General features: G+C 42.4%; 1 protein-coding gene across 3 annotated transcripts in view; it reads left to right on the top strand.

Annotated features, from left to right (window-relative positions):
* Positions 1–21,138, top strand: part of TPK1 (thiamin pyrophosphokinase 1) — a 276,645-nt gene that overhangs the window by 105,211 nt on the left and 150,296 nt on the right. For all 3 annotated transcript variants that reach the window (XM_023758885.1, XM_006094776.3, XM_023758886.1), the window contains exon 5: positions 12,247–12,342. In XM_023758885.1, coding sequence (XP_023614653.1) covers positions 12,247–12,342 — 96 coding nt within the window. The remainder of the gene's footprint in view (positions 1–12,246; positions 12,343–21,138) is intronic.

Here is a 21,138-nt window from a genome sequence, read left to right as displayed (position 1 = left end):
CAGAACCACTTGAAAGATGATCTTAGGTACTATCTTGTCTTCTCTTCTTTACTCTATGATTGACAACTATTCCCCCTCCCGGAAGTGTCCATTTTTTATACTGTTCTTTAGATTCTAAGTCCTCATTCCTGCTTCACACCACTCCAAAATTATCTTAATTTTCTCTTCCTTTCCTTGACAATGAAAGACATCTTTCCCTGAATGAAACTTATCTCTGTTTACTATTAAGAGGCAATTAAATTAATTCACAGTAAGAAATTCCTGATGAGCCCTGGCCGGGTAGCTCAGTTGGTTAGAGCATATGCCAAGGTTGCTGGTTTGATCCCCCGTAGGGCACATACAAGAATCAACCAATGAATTCATAAGTAAGTGGAACAACAACTCCATGTTTTTCTCTTTTTCTTGCTCCCTTTCCTTTCCTCTCCCAAAAAAATACCAATCAATAAAAATTTTTTTTAAAGAAATTCATCATGGATTGCTTTTCACCAGATTTCTTAGTGTTAGTTGTTTTAAAAGAAGAAACTCTTCACCCTCATATGTTATTACTAGGAATACACATTTTTGAAACTTTCCTAGAAAGCACTCTGGCAATATCTAACAAGGATTTTTAAAATGTGCTTATGATTTTCCCAGCAATTTTATTCCTAGAATTCAATTATAAGAAAATAACCAGAAACACATATACAGAGATATTGACCATAATAGTATGTTTAATAGCAAAGAAAAAATAAATTATCATAAATGTAATGATAATATGATTATAGTGATAATATAATGAGTTGGGAAAGCAGCAAATGGCTCTAGCCATTCATTACCCACTTTGGCTGGCTGGAGGAGCCCAGGGGCTTTCAAAGCCTTTGGCTCCCATGGAAGCAGCAGGGAGGCCGGCAGGTGTCATGTCTGCCTAAGAGCTAAAGGATTTTCAAGTACTTAAAGCTGGAAAAAACAAACTACATAAAAGTTCAGTATAAATTACAAAGGCATTTTCCTGCTTAAACCTTTTAAAGTACTCGAAGTTTAATTAAGCAAGATTGAGTACAAAGCATGTTAGGTTAAGAGTATGGGCTTCAGATCATATACAATGTCCTCACCAGCTGTGCTATTTTGGGCAAGTTATTTAATCTCTCTAAACTTCAATCCACATATGTAAAAATGAAATAATTACATTTACCTTATACAGTCATTGTGGAATTCAAGAACATAATTCATATAAAGTGACTAATATCTCACACAACACAAGGGGTACTCGGATATTAGATTATTAATGTTATTAATTTAGTGAGGAAGATAGTTAATTATCAAGAGATCATAATTTTGAGATTCTAATTTGAAGATTAGATACTTTTAACATTACCTGCTTTTTCAGAGAATTAGATTATATTTTCTGGGGAAAATCCTAGTTTATTTGATATTTTATAACTATATACATTATATTATGCTAGATAAGAAGCTATACGTAAGTCACTCCAAATAAATTTTTAAATTGGTGTGCATGGTACCTAAGAGGAAATAACTTTTTAATTCTTAACCTTATAAATTTAGTCCATGAAGTTACAGTAGAAGTTTCAGAGTCCCAAAAAAATCTTTGCGGGATAATTTGCACAAGTCCTGCCTTGGCCTGGGTAATGGATGGGCACTGAGTGACTTAACCTGGAATGAATAAGGTAATAGCTAATTTGGGAATGCTTTCACCAGATTTAACTCCTTGCCTCTTATTTTAATGAGGAAAAATCTCTCTCTGAAAATAGTGCATGAAATAACAATTGATATGTTATCATCATTTTTTTCAAAAGATATGTTTTCTTTTCCATTAAGGAATATTAGAAGAGACAGCATAGTATAAACTGATGTTTTATGCATGTTCAATGTAAAAACTCATTAACCTATGTTAGTTAACTTATTGACAAACAGTAAATTAAGTGATCATGAATGACAGTCTAATGGTTTTTGCATTGGTCTTTTGAAATTGGTTGATTATGGACACTCATTGCCTTGTAATTTATTTTAGTTGTCAATAATAGTTTTGGCAAATATTTTTGTCAGTAAACATCAAAATAGTTTTGTAAGCATCCACACAAAGTTCTCAGAGAATATTAATAATATTTTGTTGATTCTAGTAAGCTTTGGTGTGACTTGGTCTGACTGTGACATCTGATGTTTCTAGAGATTCTTCTGAAGTGTGAGGTGAGCATTTGCTCCTAGTCCATCGCTGGGCCCACCACTTTCTGTAGATAATCCTGAGGAAACAGAACAGCAGTTTCATTTGCACAATAGTTGCATTACAGATGAGGAAAAGCAGGTTCAGAGAGATTTTTTAAAGGTCTGAACCTGTTCCCTCACATTAAATTGCTCACACACATATAGGGTTTAGTTGTTAAAATCACAAAGCTAATTGTGGACTTGGAACAGGGATTACTTGGTAAACTATAGCCCCCAGGCCACGTCGGGCTGCTATCTATTTTTGTACAGCTGGCAAAGTGAAAACTGGTTTTTACAATATTGAATGGTGGGGGAAAATATCAAAATAAATTATTTCCTAACACATGAAAATTATGTGAACTTCAAATTTGTTTTATTGGGATACAACCATTTCCTTCATTTATTGGCTGAAGATGATTTCATGCTATAAAGGCAAAGTTGAGTAATTGGGCAAGAAGCCCTATGGACTGCAAAGCCTAAAAGAATTACTGCTTGCACCCTAGCTGGTTTGAGTGTGGATAGAGTATCAGCCTGCAAACTGAAGGGTTCTGGGTTTGATTCCAATCAAGGCCACATGCCCAGGTTGTGGGCTTGATTCCCCAGTAGGGGACGTGCAGGAGGCAGCCAATCAATGATTCTCTCTCATCATTGATGTTTCTATCTCTCTCTCCCTCTTCTTCCTTTCTGAAATCAATAAAAATATATTTTAAAAATAAATCAATTAAAGAATTACTGTTTGACCTTTTACAGAAAAACATTGCTGATCCCTGATCTGTGTATCTCAAGACTTTGTGTAAATGACTCTGTTCATTACTGAATGCTTACTCCTTGCCACTGGGTACGCAGTAGTGAACAGAGACACAGTGGGATGTGCTTAAAGCTGAAACTTTGATTAATATGTCAATAACCATAAGGTTGATTTAATAAATTCCTATAATAAAATGATTTGGTCAGTCTAATAAAATATTTCCTTATTCATAAGGTAGACTATTAATAATTTATATAATTAAGTTGTTTAGTTCATCTAGTAGTGAAATTATTTAATTTTAGCATTTATCATAACCCTTATTGCTTGAAACTATTTTCTTTTAAAATCTATAATAATAAAAGCATTACATGCTAATTAGACTGGACAGCCAAACAACCTTCTGGACGTCATTCCGGATGTCCTTCCAGATGAAGCTGTGGTAGCGGGGGCCGAGAGAGAGGCGGTTAGGGGCAATTAGGCAGGCAGGAGAGCAGTTAGGGGTGATCAGGCAGGCAGGCAGAGTGGTTAGAAGCGATCAGGCAGGCAGGCGAACAGTTAAGGGCAATCAGGCAGGCAGGCAGGCAGGCAGAGTGGTTAGGAGTGATCAGGCAGGCAGGCAAACAGTTAGGGGCAATCAGGCAGGCAGGCGAACAGTTAGGGGCATCAGGCTGGCAGGCAGAGTGGTTAGGAGCGATCAGGCAGGCAGGCGAACAGTTAGGGGCAATCAGGCAGGCAGGCGAACAGTTAGGGGCAATCAGGCAGGCAGGCGAACAGTTAGGAGTCAGCGGTCCCAGATTGTGAGAGGGATGTCCCAGATTGTGAGAGGGTGCAGGCCAGACTGAGGGACACCTCCCGTCTCATGCACGAATTTCATGCACCGGGCCTCTAGTGTGTAAATAAACCACACTGGGCAAAACCATCCCTTTGAACTAATTTGTGACCTTATCTTGATTAGGGTCATATATTACGATTAGGTATGTTTGTGTTTTCTATAGCTATAGATGTCAGCAGTATTGGAAATTGAGCTGAGCTAATATCTTTCCAGGGCATGTTCTGCAAACCATTGATTGCTAAATTTTTACCAAATTCCTGATAACAGCTTGTTTCCTTGTCATTTGCCTGTCTATTAAATACATTACAACTTATTGAGAATGTTCTGAATTATTTGTGTAACACTTTATACTGCTGCATGTGTGCATTTGTGTTTCACTTTCCCTGCCTGGATGGTAACTTTGCTAACATTAACGTATTGTTCTATTTTAAACTACTTAATTGCATATAAAGAACTAATATTTGTCACCATTTTAAGAATCTGTATCATTGGCGCCCTAAAACAAATGTGTGACATAATTAACTCATGGTAATGGAAGTGTAATACCTGAAAAAATAATAACATCAATATTGCTTTTTCTTTGTTAGATTCACTATTTAGTTTAATCTAGATTTATATTTTAGTGAAACGTACCATTAGTCTTATGACGAAAGAAGTGGTTTTAATCCATCCATCATTTCTCTATCCATCAAACTTCTATTGACTGCTTGATAATGTACCCCCACTGTCCTAGCAACTGATTTTCATAAGTCAGTTTCCCTGTGCTCAGGGGCATTGAGTCTAGTCCTGACTAAAGATCCTGTGTTCCCAAAGGAGCAGCAAAGGATTTTCCAGACATGAGGTTTTGCCCATGGATGTGTGTGTGTGTAATTTGTTCCACTTCTTTGGTTAATTTGCTCCCAGAGTGGCCAGTTTGCTTCTTTTTAGTTTTTAGTCTCCTCAAGTTTGATGAATTATTATGTTGACAGTAGGATTAATTTTCCTTATTTGTAACTTTCTAAATCTTTCTGTACCTTTAATATTTGCTTTTAAACTGCTTCTCCTGGACCTTAGTGCAGCTATCATCTTAATATGAACTCATGATGTTTTCTTGATCATTGCAAATTACATCAATTTTATTACATATTTTCTATCATATGATATCAACACTGCAAGTTTTTGTTCTTTAGTTACGCTTTACTGAGGATAAGCTGATGTAATCAATCAATAGTTTTCTCAATAGGTTTCTCTCATTGCAATGTATTGTAGATTTTAGAGAATGTTGCTTAGCCCCAAGGTCAAAATGAGATTTCAAATGCCCACACTACCAATCAAACAGAAGACTGACATGCTTTCAGGTTTTGCTAGATAGTGGTGAAGTAGCACTAGGAATTTCTCAGTATGGGAAAAAGAAAAAAATGAGCCTCCCCTTATTTGTCTATTTTCTCAAACACACACATATATTTATATTTTATATGTTTACTAATTATGGTATTCACTAGAGGCCCGGTGCACGACATTTGTGCACTGGGGGGAGGGGGGGCGGTCCCTCAGACCAGCCTGCACCCTCTCACAGTCCTGGACCCCTCAGGGGATATTCGCCTGCCAGCTTAGGTCCACTCCCTAAGCTGGCAGGCGGACATCCCCTGAGGGGTCCTTAGCGCTGCCACAGAGGCAGGAGAGGATCCCGCCACCGCCGCTGCGCTCACCAGCCATGAGCCTGGCTTCTGGCTGAGCAGCACTTCCCCTGTGGGAGCGCACTGACCACCAAGGGGCAGCTCCTGCATTTAGCATCTGCCCCATGGTGGTCAGTGTGCATCATAGTGACCGGTCATTCTGGTTGTTCCACCGTAACAGTCGCTTGGGCTTTTATTATATAGACTAGTGGCCTGGTGCATGAAATTCATGCTTGGGGGTTCCTTCAGCCCAACCTGCACCCTCTCCAATCCGGGACCCCTTAGGGGATGTCCAACTGCCGGTTTAGGCCCGAACCTGTGGGATCGGACCTAATCCGGCAGTTGGACATCCCTCTCACAATCTGGGACTGCTGGATCCTAACCACTTGCCTGCCTGCCTGCCAGATCGCACCTAACTGCCTCTGCCTGCCTGCCTGATTGCCCCTAACCCCTCTGCCTGCCTGCCTGATCATTCCTAACTGCTCTCCCCTGCTGGCCTAATCTCTCTCCCAACTGCTCTCCCCTGCCAGCCTGATCTTGCCCCCAACTGCCTCTGCCTGTCTGATCACCCCTAACTGCCCTTCTCTGCCGACCTGATTTCGCCCCCAACGACCCTCCCCTGCTGGCTTGGTCTTGCCCAGTCTCTGTCTCTCTTTGTTTTTCTCAGCAGTCCTCCAGGCCTCCCTGCCTCCCTATGTCCCTCTTCCTCTTTCCCGTCTGGGAAAGAGCAGGGCCAGTGGGGGCTGCTCTACCCTCTGCCCGCCCTCCCTTCCACCCAGGCCTCTTCAGGCCCAGTCTATTTTGTTTCCTCATTCTGAGAGAGGCTCGGAGAGCGAGCTGGGAGGGAGGAAAAGAAAGGGAGAAAAGGCTGTGAGCTGGTGGGCGCTGTGTGTGTCTGTGCGTGTGTGTGGTTGTGAGTGTGAGTGCTGGCCCCACCTCCCCCATCCCTATATCTGCTGCCACAAGTTGCCACCCACCAGAGTCTGCTGCGCACGCAGCCTGTGCATTAGTTGAGTCTTCGGTCATTGCGGATGTGACGGACCCGGGGTTTTTATATATTAGGACTAGAGGCCCGGTGCACAAAAATTTGTGCACTGGGGGGGGGGGTGTCCCTCAGCCCGGCCTGTGCCCTCTCGCAGTCTGGGACCCCTCGGGAGATAACAACCTGCTGGCTTAGGCCTGCTCCCGGGTGGCAGAGGGCACGCCCAATCCCTAGGTGCAGCCCCTGGTCGGGCTCAGAGCAGGGCCAATTGGGGAGTTGGGGCGCTGCCCCCTGTCATGCACAGAGCAGGGCGGATCGGGAGGTTGTGATGCCACTCTCAGTCACGCTCAGGGTAGGGCCGTTTGGGGGTTTGGGGCACCTCCCCCTGTCACACTCAAGGCAGGGTCGATGGGGAGGTTGCAGCGCCACCCCCTGTCACGCACAGAGCAGGGCCAATCATGGGGTTGGGGTGCTGCCCCCTGTCACTCACAGAGCAGGGCCCATCAGGGGGGTTGGGGCTCTGTACCCTCTCACACACAGAGCAGGGCCGATCAGGGGGTTGAGGAGCTCCCCCCTGTCACGCACAGAGTAGGGCCGATAGGGGAGTTGGGACACCGCCCCCTGTCACAGACAGAGCAGGGCGGATCAGGGGGTTGGGGCACCGCACCCTGTCATACTCAGGGCTGGGCCAATGGGGAGGTTATGGCTCTACCCCATCACAGAGCAGGGCCCGTGGGGGGGGGGCTTGGGGCGCCACACCCTGTCACACACAGAGCCACAGGGCGATCAGGGGGTTGGGGAGCTCCCCCTATCAGGCACAGAGCAGGACTGATCAGGGGGTTGGGGTGCCTTCGCCTGTCACAAACAGAGCAGGGCGGATAGGGAGGTTGTGGCCCCGCCCCCTGTCACACACAGAGCCACAGGGCGATCAGGCGGTTTGGGCGCTGCCCCCTGTCACACTGATCCCAGTGCCAGGAGGCCTCGCGGCTCCGCTGATCCCGGTGCTGGGAGGCATATTACCCTTTTACTATATAGGATAGAGGCCTGGTGCACGGGTGGGGGCCGGCTGGTTTGCCCTGAAGTGTGTCCTGGATCAGGGTGGGGGTCTCACTTGGGTGCCTGGCCAGCCTGGGTGAGGGGATGATGGCTGTTTGCATCTGATCACACCCCCTTCAGGGTGGGGGTCCCCACTGGGGTGCATGGCCTGTCTGGGTGAGGGGCTGAGGGCTGTTTTCAGTCTGGCGGGTGACTGAAGCTCCCAACTGCTCCTTTCTTTCTTTTTTTTTTTTTTATTCTGGGCCAGCTTTAGCTCTGAGGCTTGGCTCCAGCTCTGAGGCCTCGGCTGCTGAAAGCAGGTATCTGGTTTGTTTGGGTTCTATAATCGAAACACTGTTTCAACTCCAGCTCTGAGATCCCGGCTGGCTGAAAGCAGGTTTCTGGGGTTTTGTTTAGCTTCTATATTTGTAACAATGTTTCAAACTGCAAGCTCAGAGGCCGGCAAGGCAGGCGGGGAACGTTAGCTTCCTCCGTCACTGAAGCAAGCAAGCCTCATGTTCGCTTCAAGCTGCCTGGCTGCCGGCCGCCATCTTGGCTGGCAGTTAATTTGCATATCGCCCTGATTAGCCAATGGGAAGGGTAGCGGTGTGACACCAATTTGCATGTTTCTCTTTTATTAGTGTAGATAGTTTTATTTTCCACTGGGCTGTGTTATTAGTATCTAGTAGAATCCTATTTCTTATGTATATAGTATTATTTAATGAAGCAGAAGGCACACAATAAGACTCTAAAAAGTAGTTGATTGGGCCTTGGGTAATTGATTTATAATTAAATTTGTGTGTCTTTTCCTGGTTTTGTTTTTTTCTTAAATATATTTTATTGATTTTTTACAGAGAGGAAGGGAGAGAGATAGAGAGTTAGAAACATCAATGAGAGAGAAACATCGATCAGCTGCCTCCTGCACACCTCCCACTGGGGATGTGCCCGCAACCCAGGTACATGCCCTTGACCAGAATCGAATCTGGGACTTTTCAGTCCGCAGGCCGACGCTCTATCCACTGAGCCAAACTGGTTTTGGCATGGTTTTGATTTATGAAATGAGAGAGACTTGATCAGGAAGAATATGTTTAATTCAACACACTAGTTGTTTTGACTTACTCAGTTCTTCTTGCTTTTCCTTTTGTGTGAGTATAGTTAGGAGGGGATGGAGTGGGCATTGTGGTTTTTCCTATCCAAAAGATTTTTTCAGGTTTGAACAAAATCAGAAGAGCCATTAAATTAGAAATTTCTGATGTCAATCCATTGTCATTTCTGATGTCAATCCAAGTCTTTGCTTTTGAATTCTAGTATAAAACAAAATAAAATATAATATTAAAAAGTAATAATCCAGCTTGAAAAAAAATGGTGTGTTCATAAAGGCATCTTATTAGTAGAATTGAGTTATTTCAATTTCTACTTTAAGATGACTAAAACTATATTTGTGAAATGCATAGTACAAGATTTGAGCCACCCGCAGGTTCATCTATATATATATATATATATGCCTAAGCGACCAAACGACCCAATGACCAGTCTCTGTGATGCACACTGACCACCAGGGGACAGACACTCAATGTAGGAGCTTCCCCCTAGTGGTCAGTGCGCTCCCACAGCAGGAGCATCGTTCAGCTGACTGACCCGTCCCGGCAGCCCACCAGCCTTGTGGCAGCCACTCACTCCCTCAGTAGTCCTGCAGGTCCAATCTTCAAAGAATGGGGCCAGGCACCAATGGACCTGTGCCACCAGTGTCCTGGAATTTGGCCTTGGGCAGGTGGCTGCTTCCCCTCCCTAGAGGCTCCACAAGGAAGAAACGATATAAAAGGGGCTGCCAGGTGGCTTCCAACAACCGGCGTGAATGTCGGCAGTACAGATCCGGATCCAGAGCTGGCAAGGGAGTCCCACCACCCGCCTGGAGGGCTGATCACATCCTGGCCACCCCCCAACCCCCTAGGAATGGGCGCCAGACCCGGGGCTCACGGCTAGCAAGCACCGCTGCGGCATTGCAAGCCTCTCCCTATTGGAACTGACTGGGCGCGAGTCCGCGTCAGGTGCAGTGGGGCCAGGATGAGCAGGAGCAGGAGCAGCAGGCAGCATTAGACTGTGGGTTTGGCCCGATCCCTGCAGGCTATCCCGAGGGACCCCACCCATGTACGAATTCATGCACCGGGCCTCTAGTTAATGTATAATAGTTGAGCATTGCTTAATATCTATTAGCAACCATTTCTACATTTTTTCCTTCTCTGCAGGGTTTTGATAGTTTATCAATTTAGCTTTATATTTCTTTTCTATTAGATCTTAATATGTTATCATAAGACCCAGAAAACAGTGAGAACATCTTATTTAGCCAAAGGCCTATTGTGGCACTTTATTTCATAGGCCTCCTTTCTAGGTGTTGGAAGCTCACCCGACCAGGCTAGGAGCTGTTTCTGCTTCTGTTGAATTCCTTGTCAACCTGTGAAAAGATTAGAATCATTTAAACTCATGAAATTCCAAGAAGCTGTGGGTGGCTGATAAATACCCCAAATAGAGTTTCTAGAGGTTTTTGGTTTATAATCTAACTGTTCAGTACTGGTAATCTTCTCTGTGTCCTGACTTAAACTTTTCTGTGTGTCCATCTTAAATTGTTGAAATAAAGTAAGATGTTATTGAAGCCTTGCTCATATATTTCAAGCAGTTTTATTTATAATACCATTCCTGTGGAACCAACTCTAGAGATGTTATATGACCTTTTTCTATTAGATTTCTAGGAATTTGTTCCCACTTCATAGGATTCAAAAAAAAAAAAGGATTTATAGATGTGACATCAATACTGCTGCTTACCTTGTTGTCCAGTGGTTAACAAGTCCATTTAAATCTCTTGTTTTGTTTTTATTTTCTTAGTCTCCATAATGTTATAGTGGCATTAGATAGATTATTTTTGGGGTTCTCTTTAGCTATAAGTTTTCCTGTGAATGTTGTTGATTCTGTGAAGATAACTTTAAGGTAGACAACCATCTATTAATCATCTCTTATTTTGCTATTTCTATTTGCTTTTTTAATTTTGTTTCCTTTTACTGTAGTAATGGTTTCTATTGTCAGCACTTAAAAGAACTTTTCCATTGTGGCATACACTATATTTAGCAATAAGATGCCACACTCTCCTGTCCCTTTGCTAGCATACATTTTTTCCCCTCAAGAATATTTAAACATTTATTGAATATTTACTATGTAGCAAACTGGTGCCAGGCAGTTAAACAGTAATGAATGAAACATAATTCTTGTCCTCAGGGAACTTGCAGAAAAGCGATTTTTGCTTTGGTGACAATCCAGTGCCCTCAGCCCTGATCATATTCCTGTGTGCTTTGGTGTCGCCTTATATCTTCCTTTATAGGAGTGTTAGCCTGAGACCAGTCCAGTTGTTTATGCCCTTGCTTAGTAATTTTAGTGTTATTTTAAAAAATATATACTTTTATTGATTTCAGAGAGGAACGGAGAGGGAGAGAGAGAAACATAAATGATGAGAGAGAATTATTGATCAGCTGCCTCCTGCACGCCCCACTCTGGGCATCAAGCCTACAACTCAGGCATGTGCCCTGACCGGGAATCAAAACGGGACATCCTGGTTCATAGGTTGACACTCAACCATTGAGCCAAATCGGCCAGGCTCAGTGTTCTTTTAGGGTCAGGAAAGTACATGTTGATGATCTTATAAAGATGACATATACATCTCCTAAAGCCTAATAATTTTCTAAATGATGAGAAAGTAATTTTTTCATTGGTCACCACATTGTAGGGCAGTCATAAATGAAAAAGGCATAGGTCGAGCTTGCCACATTTAAAGAAACCTTGAAGTTAAAGAAGAACCTTTAAATCTACTGAGAATGGCCCTTAGAATAATTTAAGAGATAGTATAGGTGTTTTGTATCCTTGAAAACTGTTTGAATGGCACCGTCATATAGTAGATATATTTAACTTTCCCTTACTCAGCTGTTTTTCAGAGGCCTCAAATTGTTTTATTCCTGAATCAAGGAGTCTGAAGTCCCATTGCCCTCTGGCTTTACATACCTTTCCCCCTATAAGACATTGGAGGAAAATGTGTCATTTCAAAAATATCTTTCCTTTAGTCATCTACATTCAATGATGTCAACAAGCTGTCACTCTTGTGGCTTTATATTTATAAAAAGATTTCAGTGCTTTTTACTAGGTGAGGTATCTGTTGGACAAGAGGCAAAGAACTTATAACTTCACTTCATTATGTCCAGAAGATAACCCAGGAAACATATTCACACGGGAAAAGCTCTTCATGCTGCTTTTTACATAGGAAAGTGGGTGCAGAAAAGGAGTTTTATAGGACATCTCACTTCGTTTTTCTTAAAATGTAATATCATTATATTAATATTACTTTTTCCATTCATGTAAGTAAATGTAGGAGGTCTTCTCAAAGAAATTTAAAGTTTCTTAGCAATAGTTTTAACTTAAGTTTATTTCCCTGTGAATATATTTTATAAGTCTTGTAGCAGAGTTCTTATATTCATCTTTCATTGCTGCAGTGAATTTTAAACACCATTAATGTAATCTAATCTGTACCTTTCCTTGGTAAAATGATTTTCACAATCAGACCATTATTTTGCTATTCTGAGATGTCCTGTTATGTGAAATAAAGAAGATAACAGGGCAATGATTCTAATGATCAGGATGTAATACAGAAATAATAGGATGTCTCTGTTATACCTTATCATTACTTTTATAGCTCTTGATGGTGTTCATAAGGTTGACATCGTTACTTATTCACTTTTTGTCTTCTGTTAACACATAGGGATGTGAGCTCATTTCAACTCCTGACCAGGACCATACTGACTTCACCAAGTGCCTTGAAGTGCTGCAGAAGAAGATAGAAGAAAAAGACCTCCAGGTATGATATGCCTATTTGGTGCTAAAAGGATGTGAAAGATTCTATTGAAAGTTTTCACTCATCTAAAACCTTATATGCTTTCTAAAATAGGAAATCATTATTTACTTTGGTGTCGGTTTTTGGATTCTCTGTCAGGTTTTTTCAGTATACGGAATAAATCTGTACTCTTACATCAGAGGTTACATAATCAATCACCTCATAGTGGTGAGGTCTCAGAATGGGTGAAGGGGACCTTGTACAAAGTACAGAGGGGCCTTGACTTACGAGTTTAATTCGTTCCGAGACTGAGCTCATTAAGGAGCTCGTTAACTCAAATTACTCTGTCAACTCAATGCAAAAAATCGGCTGAGAGATAGCTGGTATCTCAAAAAAACTCGTTAGTCGGGACACTCGTAAGTCAAGGCCCCACTGTAATCAAAACTTGCTGCTGAAATGAGGTATCACCTCACACCTGTCAGAAAGGCTATCATCAATAAATCAACAACAAGTGCTGGAGAGGATGTGGAGAAGAGGAAACCCCAGCACACTGCTAGTGGGAATGCAGACTGGTGTAGCCACAATTGAAAACAGTATGGAGTTTCCTCAGAAAATTAAATATGGAACTGTCATTTGACCCAGGGATCCCACCTCTAGGAATATAGCCAAAGAATCCCAAAACACCAATCAGAAAGAATATATGCACCCCTATGTTCATAGCAGTGCAATTTACACTAGCTAAGATCTGGAAATAGCCAAAGTGCCCACTAGCAGATGAGTGGATAAAAAAGCTGTGGTACATTTACACCCTGGAATACTATGTGGCTGTAAAAAAGAAGGATATCTTACCCTTTGAGACAGTATGGAGGGACCTGGAGAGTATTATGCTAAGCAAAATAAGCTAGTCAGAGAAAGATAAGTATCACATGATCTCACTCATATGTGGAATCTAGTAAACAAAATAAACTGATGAATAAAATAGATCCAGAGACATGGAAGCATGGAGCAGACTGATGAATCTCAGGGAATGTGTGTGTGGGGGGCGGAAGGGGGCGGGGCACGAGGAGGGGAAGAGATTAACCAAAGAACTTATATGCATATATGCATAACCCGTGGACAGACAATAGTGCTGTAAAGGCGGGAGGAGGGGTGGGCGGGGGATGTGGGGTGGAGGGGATCAGTGGGGGGAAAAAAGGGGGACATCTATAATATTTTCAACAATAAAGATAAACTAAAAGAAAAACAACAAAAAATTGGCTGCTCATTTTTAGCCTGAAGTGAGAAGCTGCTTTTCACGTCTGGTTGCTTATTGCCATACAGAGCTATATGTTTTCTTTGTTTATATATGTTATGTGTGTTTAAATATTTGTCAGCAAAGCAAACAAATGTAGCATAGATTTGGCCCACAGGTCATCATTGCAAACTCTCACATAAACAAATTGAATAGCAACTTTTTTTAATCAGAAAAGAGTCTGCTGCTTTTCATTTGTGGATATTTAAGTATTCAATCATGACTTTTACCTAGCAGCAAGTGTTAATCCCACTAATTAGCTAATACACGTTTATATTTTATTATATTTTACAATATTTTTTGGTACTTGTTGAAATGGTATGCAAAAATTTTAAGACTGTGTTTAGTGAGGATCAAGAAACTGAGCCTCATGCATTCAGTAACAATTGACTGTCATTTTTTTGTCAGGTAAACTAAGATGCATGATCAAATGTGTAATTTTAAACTAAGAAAACTAGGAAAGCACCCTTGGGTGTTAGAACACTTTTTAAAAAAAGAAATAACTTTAGCCCAGCTGGCTTGGCTCAGTGGTTGAGCATTGATCTATGAGCCAGTAGGTCATGGTTTGATTCCCGGTCAGGGCACATGCCCCCGTTGCGGGCTCGATCAATCCCCAGTGAGGGTTGCAGGAGGCAGCCAATCAATAATTCTCTCTCATCGTTGATGGTTCTATCTCGATCTCCCTTTGCTTTCCTCTCTGAAATCAATAAAAATATATTTTAAAAAAAATAACTTTACTATTATTTTAAAGAATACTTTATTGATTTTTATAGAGAGAGGAAGGGAGAGGCAGAGAGAAACATTGATGTGAGAGCGAAACATTGATCTGCTGCCTTCAGCATGTCCCCCACTGCGGGTTGTTCCTGAAATTCAGGCATATGCCTTTACTGGGAATTGAACCAGCAACCTGCTGGTAAATGGAACCATGCTCAGTCTACTTAGCCACACCAGCCAGCGCAGAACACTTTTAAGAGTATAAGTAACAGGAGATGCATTTCACCCTGGCTTCAGTGATCAGGTAGGAAAGGGAAACCTTCATACACAGCTCAGGTCTGCTTCTTTGAAGGTCTTGGCTTCTCTGTGCAGGCTTTGTCTTTAGTCTGATTTCCTTGAGTGTCTCCAGTAGCTGCCACTAGCAGCAGTTTACCCCTTCACATCCAGGGGAATTAAGAGGCAGAGACATCCATTAGGTCACTCTTGGTTTTGGCAAAGGAGGATAAATATCCTGGTTGTCTCAGGCTGGAGCAGGGGGTGGGATCCATCCACGTTCACGTAATCAGGCTACCTGGCTGATACACGTGGGCAAGACAGGGTGGGTGTTGGAGAGGTATCCCTAATGGAAACTTACTCCCTTGCAAAAGTTTATCAAATATATATATATATACTAATTCGAGGCAGTGGATCCTTTTCTTCCTTTGGAGAAAAGCCTTGTTAACTGTCTTAAATGGCAAGTTGTTCACTGTGGGAACTCAACAAAAGTAATTGAGCCAATATTCTCATCTCTGTTGTAGCTTGAACTATACCAAATGTATTGTGCTGTTTCCAGCAATAAATTGTTATAATTAAATATTTGTTTAATGAAAACTGAACACAGCCCATTGAGAGTTATTTGCTTCATCCAGACATAGGTGATCTTTTGAATTTCCTAGAGAAAAAATCTTCACAACTGTTTCAATTTCCCCAGAGCTACGAAGTTGTTGAAAGCTGGGAATGCAATTATGTGAGTTTCATTTGTTGTGTCTAATTGATAGTATCAATAGTACAGCATTCACTCAAAGACTCTCAAAACAAATAAGCATATCTCACACTGAATAAGACCACTCCAGAGAGAGCCTCAAACTGGCGAAGACGGTAATCAGATGTATATGATCTGCTAAACAAATCTGACAAAGTCTTGGCCAATCCAGTGGGAGGACTGAAGCAGGAGGACCTCTAAGAGGACTCCTGCATTGGAGAGAAGGGGCCAGCTCCACTATGCTTAGCCACGGACTGGAGGCTGCCCTGGAGGAGTTTGGGCTTGGTGGCATGTTGTGCAGCATCCTAAAAGTCTTAGCCAACTGCCCTGCTCACAACCAACCCACTGTCCTGCTCACAGCCCAACATCAAGTTCTTTCGGGGGGAAATGAGCGGTGTGCCTCTTGGCTTCCATAGGCCTCTGGCATGCTCTGGGTCAAGGTGTTCTCCAGCCTCATCTTGTACAACTCTTTCTCTTTGTTGCTAAAATATTCCATATTCTTTCTTTCTCCCTCTCCCCCACTGTGACGTGTTTTTGCATATGTTGTCCTCATGCTTAGGATTTTTGAATTTTTAAAATTGATTTTGGAGGAAGGGAGAGGGGAATGGAGGGGAAGGAATGAGAAAAAGAGAGAGAGAGAGAGAGAGTGAGAGATAGGAAGGGAGGGAGGGAGGGGGAGAGAGAGAGAGAGAGAGAGAGAGAGAGAAATTTGTTGGTCCACTTATTTACTAGTATACTTTTATTGGTTGACTCTTGTATGTGCCCTGGCTGGGGATCGAACCCTCAAACTTGGCATGTTGGGATGACACTCTAACCAACTGAGCTACCCAGCCAGGGCCATGAATATTTTTTGTATTTTTCCTTGTCTTGGCCTACACCATGATGGCAGTGTACTTGACGCACTTAAGGAGGACTTTCCTTCACCATCCCCCTAGGTTAAGTTCTATTCTACAGTTCTGTGCCTCCCTTTGTTCCCTTTAAGACACTCTGGACTCTTCTAGTGATTTTGTTAATTATTTCTGATTTATTCTTTAAGGCTTTCTTCCCAGCTAAATGATATGGACCTTGAAGCTGGGGTTGGGTCTGTCTGGTTTGTGACTGAACAGCAGCACTTGGCATATAAGAGGAGCTCTGGGCATGTGGGGTCCATGTTAGTGCCATGGGAACGTGCAGGAGAGGAGAGTGGGATACAGTTGGGGAAAGGCTTTTGAGAGAAGCTGAGACGGAATAAAGGAATAGCAGTTAGAAGGCCACAGGGAGGCATGTTCAGGGAGTACCCTGTGTACAGAGGATGGATAGCACTGCAGTGAGCCAGCGGCAGATGTCTGAAGGGTTTAAAGGTGGAGAATGAGTGGTGTGGTTACTTTGGTGCTTTAAAAAGCATAGTTAGATAAACTGAAGGCTGTACACTCATAGTGAAAACCTTCCCAGATAGCTCTCAATCAGACTGAAAGAGGTGGTTGTATTAAATCTGACCAAATAGAGCATCTTGAGCTTCCACCTGAGTTAACATTTAACCTGGAAGTACAAGGTTGCAATTCATTTCATGTAGTAGCAAGAGAAAAGCACGGTTAGAAAGAGTAGAAAGGGAACAAATACCAGGTTCCTCTCCACACATCCTCCACCCTCAGCTGAGATCATCATGAAGGCTTTTTAAACTGTTTCCAAATATCCTTTACCCTTACCCACATAATAAATTCAATCAGATTACCATGCACTTATGCTTTTCCACTGAAGTTTTAAATATGAATTTGTGGTCAAAGTGTCTATATTTTATAGTAATATCTGATCTTATTAGCATATTCTTTAAAATGTTAATTATAATACAAGTCAGTTGAATTAAGTAGTACTTAATATGTGAATATGCAGTGTAACATGGTAGAACTTTATACAATTTGGATTAGGACCTGTCCTCATCCTAAAGGTGTTTATTTTCTAGCACACATTGATTAAAAAGAAAGATTTCCCTAAATTATATTATTTATTTATTTTAAACCTGCTCACCCCCAATTTTTATTCTTCTGCAGAAAGTTTGACATGTCCGACTTTGTAATTCTTTGCTTCCATGTACCTCATGCTGTTTATCTGTAACTGAGTCGTGAGCGATACACTCTCAGGATGCCATCTGATATGACTGACAACTGGCTCTTCAAGAAGCACATATGTTTTCTAATGCTGTGATACACACCCAAGACCTAAACCCTGGGGTTCAAGGGGAAAATTAAAAGTTATTTCTCCAAGTTTTTAAAAATGTAAGGTGTACATTGTTTAGGATAAAGCAGAAATAAATCTAGGTTATAAGACAGGTTAAAAATAACAATGTCTTTAGGGTATTTCATAGTATTATATGGCAATAGGTTTAGACACTTGTATTTCTGATATTTTAAACACAGACTTCATAGTAGACAAAATTTGAACAGAAAAGTTGCCATTGTTTTCAAAATATGTTTTATAATTTTTAAACTCATTCTAGTTTTATTTACTAAAACTTCAATACAATTTAGCCCTTTTATGCCATGTTTATTTTTTCAAGCAATGTTTAATTAAGTGATGCAGGATGCTAAATTAGTACTCTGAATAAGAACAAATGCCTGAATTTTATTTATACACATACAAAGTATTAACGACGAATTAAATACTAAAAAAGACTATATGTAACATTTAATTCTTTTTCTATTCTTTTTTGAGTGTTTTTAAATGAGATTAACACTTTTTATTGAATTTATTGGGGTGACATTGGTTAATAAAACCATACAGGTTTCAAGTGTAAAATTCTATAATGCATCATCTGCACACTACATCGTGTGCTCACCACCTGAAGTCAAGTCTCTTTCCACCACCATTATCCCCCTTTGTCCTCTTCTATTCTTTTAATGGCCTGAGCAAATACTGATTTGTGACTTATATATTAGATAGGTTCTGTGTATTTATATCTGAATTGGAGTTCTCAGCTATTGACTGTTAGCATTTTGGTAAGGAATATTAGTTTTTCTATTTGATTCATACATGGTATTTCTCAGATACAGTACATTTATATATCTATAAATACTATGAGTTTTAGAATATTTATTTATATCCACTAAAAATTATTAATATTGGGGTTAACTACATTATAACTTTTTATGGCTTTGATTTATGCCCCTGTAAATATCTGTTGCACCTCACTTAAAAATTAAAATTATGTCTGACTTTGATTGGACTAATTACTCATTAGTATAAGATTTGATGCAAAAGGTTGCAGGAGGAGCCACGACTGTGCCCTAAGAGGTATCTTCCAAGGTGCTCTGGTGTCTTTAAAAAAAATCAAAAAATATTTCCATTACAGTTGACATATTATATTATATTAATTTCAGGTGTACAACACAGTGTTTAGACATTTATATAACTTACAAAGTGATCACCTTGATAAGTTTAGTGCCCATCTGACAGTACACTGGTTTCTTTACAGCTTGCTCTGATGAGCTGATATCTACAGCAAGGTTCCAATCTCATCTGAAGCAAAATGTAATACTTCTATTGTGGAAACGTGTTCTGGAAAGGGAAAAAGACTTTACAGTAGAGAAACCCAGTAGATACCACTCACATCAAGTAATCAGAATGAACATCATTAGTGATAATTCATGTTGATAACATACCCCTCTTATATAGATTCTAGAGGCCCAGTGCACAGATTCGTGCACCTGTGGGGTCCCTTAACCTGGCCTGCGGGGATCGGGCCGAAACTGGCTCTCCAACATCCCCTGAGGAGTTCCCGGGTTGTGAGAGGGCAGTTCTCGGGTGACACACCCCAGAATCGGGCTCCCTTCTCTCTGGTTCCGGTGCATCACCCGAGAACTGCAGCTGCCAAGTCACTGCAGTTTGGCAGCTCCTGTGTTAAGCATCTGCCCCCTGGTGGTCAGTGTGCATCATACTACTGGTCAGATGGTCGGCTGCTCAATGGGTTGCTTAGGCTTTTATATATATACTAGAGACCCGGTGCACAAAAATTTGTGCACTTGGGGCGGGGGGGGCGCGGGGGGGAGGTCCCTCAGCCCAGCCTGTGCCCTCTCACAGTCTGGGACCCCTCGGGGGATGACCATCTGATGGCTGAGGCCTGCTCCCCAGGGGATTGGGCCTAAGCTGGCAATCAGACATCCCTCTGGCAGCCCGGCAGCCATCGGGGGATGTCCACTTGCCAGCGGGGAGCAGACCTAAGCTGCAGTCGGACATCCTTAGCGCTGCTGAGGAGGCAGGAGAGGCTCCCACCACCACCGCTGTACTGGCAGCCATCAGCCTGGCTTGTGGCTGAGAAGAGCTCCCCCTGTGGGAGTGCACTGACCACCAGAGGGCAGCTCCTGCATTGAGCGTCTTCCGCCTGGTGGTCAGTGTGTGTCATAGTGACCAGTCATTCCCAGTCTTTCTGCTGTTAGGGTCAGTTTGCATATTACCCTTTTACTATATAGGATAGAGGCCTGGTGCACGGGGGTGGGGGGTTGGGGGGGTGGGGGCCAGCTGATTTGCCCTGAATGGTGTCCCGGATCAGGGTGGGGGTCCCGCTTGGGTGCCTGGCCAGCCTGGGTGAGGGGCTGATGGCCATTTTCAGGCTGGCCACACCCCCTTTAGGGTGGGGGTCCCCACTGGGGTGCCTGGCCAGCCTGGATGAGGGGCTGATGGCTGTTTTCAGGCTGCCCACACCCCCTTCAGGGTGGCGGTCCCCACTGGGGTGCCTGGCCAGCCTGGATGAGGGGCTGATGGCTGTTTTCAGGCTGCCTGCACCCCCTTCAGGGTGGGGGTCCCCACTGGGGTGCCTGGCCAGTCTGGATGAGGGGCTGAGGGCTGTTTTCAGGCAAGCCAAGTCTGCAACTGAAGTTCCCAATCTCTCCTTTTTTTCTTTTCTTTTTTTTATTCTGGGATTTATTTACCTTCTGTAATTGAAACTTTGTTGCGGCTCCAGCTCCGAGGCCAGCTGGCTGAAAGCAGGTATCTGGGGTTTGTTTAGCTTCTATAATTGCAACATTGTTGCTTAGAGTGCAGCTCAGAGCCCAGCAGCAGCAGGTGGGGAACCTTGGCTTCCTCCATCACTGGAGCAAGCAAGCCTCATGTTCGCTTCAGCTGCCTGGCTGCCGGCCGCCATCTTGGTTGGCAGTTAATTTGCATATCACCCTGATTAGCCAATGGGAAGCGTAGCAGAGGTATGGTTAATTACCATGTTTGTCTATTATTAGATAGGATATATAGATAGATAGGGTGGAAAGGGCACTTGTGGAGTTCTTCCCTACACCCATAATTCCAGTTTAATCATAAAATGTCAGGAAACCTAATTGAAGGTCATTCTACAAAATACCTGACCATTTGTTTAGGTAATTTATTTTTTTAATGCAACTGTAAATGAGATTCTTTTAAAAATATATATATATATATTCGTTTGTGTGTGTGTGTGTGTGTGTACACACACACACACACACACACACTCTGAGTGGCCAGATTATTATGACCACCTGAAGTTTGTAGGCAAATTAGCTATAATTTCGCGCTGAAGTTGCTAGAAGGTCAGACCATTATAAATAGGGAAGCAGGTTGTTTACCACGACAGTAGAAGTGATTTTTTTCTAAAGATATGGGTAAACAATGTGATTTAACAGACTTTGAACATGAGATATAGTTGAACGTGAGTGGCCAGATTATTATGACCACCCCATCAGTACTTCATTGGGCCACCTTTTGCCTTCAATACCGCTGTGATTCTTCTTGGCATTGACTCCACAAGATATTGAAAGGTGATGCGAGGAATCTGACACCATGCCTGATGAATAGC

Source organism: Myotis lucifugus, unplaced genomic scaffold, assembly GCF_000147115.1.
Source record: "Myotis lucifugus unplaced genomic scaffold, Myoluc2.0 scaffold_141, whole genome shotgun sequence".
NCBI classification, from domain to species: Eukaryota; Metazoa; Chordata; class Mammalia; order Chiroptera; family Vespertilionidae; genus Myotis; species Myotis lucifugus.
Note: the sequence above shows the minus strand (reverse complement) of the source record. Positions and strands in the feature narration are given on the sequence as shown.